At 43.0% G+C, this 7,090-nt stretch overlaps 1 protein-coding gene across 1 annotated transcript; it reads left to right on the top strand.

Annotated features, from left to right (window-relative positions):
• LOC107606704 lies at positions 2,194-4,017 on the top strand. Its single transcript, XM_016308736.1, has 3 exons — positions 2,194-2,424; positions 2,470-2,844; positions 2,947-4,017. The coding sequence occupies exons 1-3, from the start codon at positions 2,194-2,196 to the stop codon at positions 4,015-4,017; spliced, it is 1,677 nt and encodes a 558-aa protein (XP_016164222.1).

Raw genomic sequence — 7,090 nt, 5'->3', positions numbered from 1 at the left:
AAAAAAAATAATAATGATAATAAATAAATAACAAAGGTGACAAAATTATGTTAATGATCCCTTTAGAACCTAAAAGCATGACATCATTCATCATATCTGAAGTCAACTTATTTAGAACACGTACATCTCCTAGTTTAAAAGATTTTAACAAAGTTTTTTCAAAATTTCATTTAGAAAAAGAATAATAGAGATACAATAGATTGGGAGATTATGTTATCATTTAGCCACCTAGAATTGTGGAGCTCATACTCTTGGATAAAATTATGTCAATCTCTCTCAAATGAATCTTTAGATATGGATTCCCATACAATCTCTTCATGCACACGCCTAGCTCATCGAAACGACAGAAACCTAACAGCTTCTATGATATCTTCTTCAAGCTATGCCATGTGCACCATTTATGGCGTGTGTTCGGCAAGGTGGCCGCTAATGCAGAATGCATATGAAGGCATTGGTCTGTTATAACTTATAACACAAACGGGGGCTTTCTCATGCACTTCACCCAAGTCTGTAAAAGCTATTGGAATAAACTAGTATCCTCATTCTACAATAACGCACATCCAAAAAACGTAGACATCCCATGGTGGTTGATACCTACAAAAGAATCGAACGGCATGTCGTATCTTAGCGATGGAAATATAAAAACAAGAAAAAACGTGAATGCAATCAATAGTGTCAAAGCCAACTCCAAAAGTTGCAAAAGGTGTTGGTTAAAATCGGCTAATGAAAAAAAAATGTTAAGGGACTGTATATACTAAAATCCTGTAAATATTAAGTTGATATGGTAGTCCCTATTTTATACTTGCTAATTTTGACTTGTAAATTATATATATTTCTTAAGAGTATCTTTTCCTCTTTTTCATATTATTTTATTAAAATAATTATTCTTTTATCTCTTGATTCTTATGTTAAGGCTTAATAAATTAGACCCAAACATGATTTATTGAAAAATTGTCATCTTTGATAGAAATTTTTAAAATTTAGTTGCACACTGATTTAAAGTGAACCATCAAGTATATAAATATATTTTGTCTTTTTTTTTAAGTAACTGATTATATATTGAAAATTGCTTAGCATATTTGTCTTAAAGTGCACCCTTATTTTCTCAAAATTGTCACTCTCATACATCTGGATAAACTTCATGGATCTTAGTTAAAAAAAAAAGCGCTTTTATATTACATCTCTAGAATGATGAACTATTTTAATATAGTTAATCTTTCTTTTCTTTTTAGATAATACGATCAAAGTTTAATACATGTAATCATGTAAAGCTAAAAAATACAACATTAATCATAAAATAAAGTCAAATAATTATTATATCAGGATATTACTCCAATTTTGAGAACCAATATGCACTTTCTCCTACTACTTCAATGCCTAGAGCATTTTCTAATCACTTCCAATTTTAAGCAACCAACATAATAAAAGTCATTCTGTGCCGGTGAACTTCAAGTTCATAAAGAAATTATGAATAAACTTATTTTTCAATACCATTTTACTTAAATACTCTAAAGCTTTATATTTAGAATATAATTATCTATTTTTGGTTGAATAATCACTCTTGTTTTCATCTTGCACTTGTAAAGATACAAAACTTTTTTCCTGCAAACAAAAGAACAAATAAAGGGGATAAGATGAAGTCCAATGCAGTAAAATAATATTTAGCTCACTCACTAGATAAATGGATTCAAAATGAAAAAGCACTAACAGATAAATAAGGGTAAAAAACTTAAATGAGCCAAGGCTAGTTCATATTTACCTAAATCCGCCAAATCAAATTTTGCTACAACAATCCACCAGATCAAATTTTTATGTAATTCGAATCGAAATGATTCGAAATAGATTTGCAAGTAATTCGAGTTGATTGAATTCGAATTACTCCCTATCACTATTACCACGTAATTCGAATCAAATTGTGCCGAATTATGCATGGAAAATTGTCACGTAATTCGAATCAATAAGACTCGAATTATACAAAGCTAAATCGTACTATATTAATTCGAATTAGTATGAAATGGTGACGAATTGCATATTTCGAGACATATAGATTCGAATTACTAATACTTGGTAATTCGAATGGAATTGATTCGAATTATATATATATATGGTGCGAATGAAGTTAATTCGAATTACTGTGAACCGGAGCTCTATATATATGCTGTGAACTCACGTTGCTCTCATCAAAGAGGTGAGATGGCTAGTGAGGATAGTTTTCTAGTGCTAGTACACCACAGAGGATCGATTAAGAGAAAAACTCGGTCTGGCGTGAAGTTCACTGATAAGGATCCTCTATGTATTATCATGAGCCCTACGACCAGCTATGATGCTCTCGTTAGCTCCGTGCTGGTGAAGCTTGGTCTGGAAGGAGTGAAAAGGGTTAAGAAGTTTTTCTATCGCATTCCAATCAGGGTGCTCCATGATACGGTGAAGTATGATTGTTTCACGATCGGGAGTGATGAGGACTTGCAGGTCATGTTTATTTCTCGTAGGCAGTTTCCCGAGGTCAGGACACCAGAGCTGTTGGTAAAGTTGGTTGACGTCGTATCCAGCTCGGGTGGGTCGAACCGGAATGCCAACACTATAGCCGCGGTGGCCGGTTCAAGCTCGAGACCTGCGGTTGCTTCATCCTCCGTCCCAGTGTATGAGCCAGCGATCCAATTTGCCGCCTCCCCATCGTTTGCTGTTGATCTCAGCGGCAACGTTGGAGACGAGGTTGGATATGGGGAACATCTTCCGACCGAAGTACAGTGTCCTACACCGGCTGGTGTTGGAGAGGGATTGTTTGATGATCCAGATGACGATGATGTCAAGCCTGATACGATCGCTGATGAAAGCAGCGATGATGTTGGAACGAGTGATCCGATAAGGGCTACTGGTAGATCAAGTTCTGGCACACAGCAGTACCCACCCCATTTTTCATCTTTGGACCTGGATGCCATGAGGCAGGACGAATATCCTGGGCAGCTTACTGGATTTGGCGCTAGAGATACGGAAGGGTCTGCCGGTATGACAGAGTTCCAGGTTGGTCAACAATTTAAGGATAAAGATGAGGCGCTGTTGAGTGTGAAGACGTACAGCATCCGCCGAGGGGTACAGTACAAGGTAGTTGAGTCTGACTATCGCAGGTACGTGGGAAAGTGTTCTGAGTTTGGGAATGGGTGCACATGGTTGATTCGGTTGAGTCTCCGGCAACGCAAGGGCATCTGGGAAGTTAAGCGGTACAACGGACCGCATACCTGTCTCGCCACCTCCATCTCCAGCGACCATAGGAGTTTGGACTACCATGTGATAGCGATATTCATTATGCCAATGGTTAGGCCTGACGCATCTGTCAACATCAAGGTGCTTCTAAATGCCACGGCTGCACAGTTTGGCTTCAGGCCTACATATAGGAGGGTTTGGATGGCGAAGCAGAAGGCGGTTGCAATCATCTATGGGGACTGGGATGAGTCGTACAAGGAGCTCCCTCGTTGGGTGTTAGGAGTTCAGTTGACGATGCCTGGTACTATAGCTGTCATCAGGACTTGCCCTGTTCGAGTTGGGGGACAGGTGGACGAGTCCCAGGCTTATTTTCATAGGATGTTCTGGACTTTTCACCCTTGTATCGAGGCATTTCGTCACTGTAAGCCGTTGGTGAGTATTGACGGCACCCATCTATATGGCAAGTATGGTGGAACGTTGCTTGTGGCGATTGCACAGGACGGGAATTCCAACATACTCCCCGTGGCATTCGCACTAGTTGAGGGTGAGAATGCTGAGTCATGGTCCTTCTTTCTCTCCCACCTCCGTCAGCACGTGACACCTCAGCCAGGTCTGTTAGTTATTTCAGATAGGCATAACGGCATAAAGGCAGCACTCGAGGCACCCGATGGGGGATGGCTACCTCCGGCTGCATACCGGGCATTCTGCATTCGACACGTTGCAGCAAATTTCGCCCTCACCTTCAAAGGAAAAGATGCTCGGAGGCTTCTTGTGAGCGCGGCATATGCGAAGACCGAGGTGGAGTTCGACTACTAGTTTGACATCCTGCGGTCTGAGAATCCGGCAATGTGTGAGTGGGCGAACCGAATTAAGTATTCATTGTGGACACAGTACTGTGATGAGGGTCGGAGATTCGGGCACATGACGACCAACATATCTGAGTGTGTGAATTCAATCCTGAAGGGGGTAAGGAACCTCCCTGTGTGCTCGCTGGTGAAGGCCACATACGGAAGGCTTGCGGAACTATTTGTCCGTAAGGGAAGGGAGGCCCAGGCTCAGATGGGTACCGGACAATAATTCAGTCAATACCTGGTAAAGTGTATCGAGGCAAACCTGAAAACGGCCAGGTGCTTCACGGTGACTGTTTATGACAGGGATAACTCGGAGTACACCGTGGCTGAAACGACTCCGACAGGTTCCTTCTCACTTGGTACCTACAGGGTCTCCCTAGGGTCTCAGACTTGTGATTGTGGATACTTCCAAGCACTTCATTTCCCGTGTCCTATGACCTCTCCGAATCATCGGCTCCTCATCCTCAATCGAGTCGTGGTCGTCATCCTCTGCATCCTCTGTCGATGTCCTGGGCGAGACATGTACTGGTCTGGATGATGACGGGCCGACAACTGAATGTGACCCTAGAGTATGTGCGGATGCTGGCGTCCCACCCAGCGCAAAAGTCTGCACAGGAGGCACCGTGGCAGGCTCGTTCAGATCTACATCTAACGGTGCCTGTGTCGCTGTCGTCTGAGCACGTCCTCGTGCAGCATCATCCTCCTGCATGATGGTCCGGATATCCTCAAGGAAATGCGGTCCACCGAACTCTGCCACAATCCTGTCACTACCAAGGAAGTCTGGAAACATGGAGCCCGGACTAACCCATGGAGTACTGTCCTGAAGTGTCTGATCGTCACCGGGAACACCGACGAAATAATCTCCAAGCCCAGCGTCAGTGTGAGTAGAGGGATCTCCCATACCTGATCCATACCACTCACTATCATGCCCCCCCTGATGGGGCCTTTCAACCCCGACTGCCTCACCTCCTCCAGCTGCAACCCTCCCAGCTTGATGTGCATCATCTCTACCATCAGCCCCCCTCCTCCTGCCTCCACGCCCACGTCGTCTCCCGCGACCCCTACCTGCGTCCTCAACCTCCTCCATAGCATGATCGAGCCAGGCATGCTCACGCTGGCTACGACGTGTCCCGACTCGAGCTCTCCTCTCAACACGACGTCTGTCAGGAACTCGGCCTGCACCCCTCTGAGTCGCCTCCTCCGGAATAGGAATACCTCGTGGATCCCCCAAGTACATCTCTGGCGACAGGAATCTCTTCCCATGCTGATCCGGACTTGTCGGCAAACAGCTGCGTCCCCAACAACATCATGATATAGGCACGGGCAAAGCGCCTAACTGTCTCATCGTCGGCCCCGACGGGACACTCGCCAAATGTCTCCTGGAACCATGTGCAGTTGACTGCGAATTTCTGAATTTGGTTTTCAGGAGGTAAGACACCAAGCAACTCATGGAACCACGTCCAAGCAGGCCTCCCACCCTCAATGTATAGGTGGAAGTCTGTGAGGCAACCACTAACGTAATGACCGTCCACCGGCAACCCCAGCTGGTATGCGACGTCCTGAAGCGTGATGGTGCACTCTCCGAACGGCATGTGAAAGGTGTGCGTCTCAGGCCGCCACCTCTCCACGAATGCACTGACTAGCGGCTCGTCTAGTCGGAACCATCTGTCGTTCAGTCTCGCAAGATGGTACAAGCCGGCCATCTGCAGGTACGGAACGTACCTCTCATCAAGACGCATCCCCTGCTGCCGCCTAACGCTGGATATGCAACGCCGAGGCTGGACAGTAGATGAACCGCATAATTAGAATATTTTCACAAACCACTATCATATTCAATTCATTTCATAAAGAAATAAAAAATTAATCGTTCGATGCAAAAACCATTAACAAAAAACAACAAACATTAAACCCTAAAAAAAGTAAACAAAAACCGCTAGCCCATTCCTCTACCCTAAACCACTTCCCTAAACCGCTATCAGACACTAAAACCACTATCAAAAACCATTAACAAAATCTACTAACAAAAATAACTAACAAAAACCGGTGACAAAAACCACTAGCCTATACCACTGTCCTAAACCGCTAACACTAACATAACCCACTATCAAAAACCATTAACAAAAACCACTGGCCAACACCACTTTCCTAAACCACTATTTTCAAACCACTATCCTAAACCACTAACAATAACATAAACCACTATCAAAAACCATTAACAAAAACCACAGGCCAACACCACTTTCCTAAACCACTATTTTCAAACCGCTATCAAAAATCGTTAACAAAAACCACTATCATAAAACCACTATCATAAAACCAATATCATAAAACCACTATCATAAAACCACGATAATAAAACCACTATCATAAAACCACTATCATAAAACCACTATCATAAAACCGCTATCTTAACAGAAAACACTATAAACAGCGCAACATCAGCGACCACTAACCTCGTCGTTGATCAGCCCGGCGATATGAGCAACTCCATCCAAACGATAAAGCCTCCCCGGATCGTCCCCCATCGCCTGAATATGCCGCTCCGGTCTTACTCGGCCCGAATGTTGGTCGTTTTCTCTGGGATTTGGTGGGGTATGAGAATGAGATAGTGATTCGAATGAACTTAGTTCGAACTCCTTATATAGGCGAATCCATTGTAATTCGAAACAAGTCGACTCGAATTACTAAGTCTAGCCAAAATCAAGTAATTCGAATCAATATGATTCAAACTACTCTCGTGTGTCCCTCTCCATGTAATTCGAAGTAATATAATTCGAACTACTCCTTAATAATTCGAATGAACTCCACTCGAATTACGTGACAATTTTCAAGCATAATTTGGCACAGTTTGATTCGAATTACGTGGTAAAAGTGATAGGGAGTAATTCGAATTCAATCAACTCGAATTACTTGCAAATCTATTTCGAATCATTTCGATTCGAATTACATAAAAATTTGATCTGGTGGATTGTTGTAGCAAAATTTGATTTGGCGGATTTGGGTAAATATGAGCTAGCCTTGGCTCATTTAAGTTTTTT

The sequence above is a fragment of the Arachis ipaensis genome, chromosome B07 (assembly GCF_000816755.2).
Source record: "Arachis ipaensis cultivar K30076 chromosome B07, Araip1.1, whole genome shotgun sequence".
NCBI lineage: Eukaryota > Viridiplantae > Streptophyta > Magnoliopsida > Fabales > Fabaceae > Arachis > Arachis ipaensis.
Note: the sequence above shows the minus strand (reverse complement) of the source record. Positions and strands in the feature narration are given on the sequence as shown.

What these genes read in the sequence shown, in the direction of transcription:
- LOC107606704 (XM_016308736.1), top strand. Translation starts at nt 2,194, where the DNA reads ATGGCTAGTGAGGATAGTTTTCTAGTGCTAGTACACCACAGAGGATCG. An exon ending in TCAGGGTGCTCCATGATACG is followed by an intron (nt 2,425 to 2,469) that starts GTGAAGTATGAT and finishes GAGGACTTGCAG; the next exon opens with GTCATGTTTATTTCTCGTAG. An exon ending in CTGATGAAAGCAGCGATGAT is followed by an intron (nt 2,845 to 2,946) that starts GTTGGAACGAGT and finishes GCCATGAGGCAG; the next exon opens with GACGAATATCCTGGGCAGCT.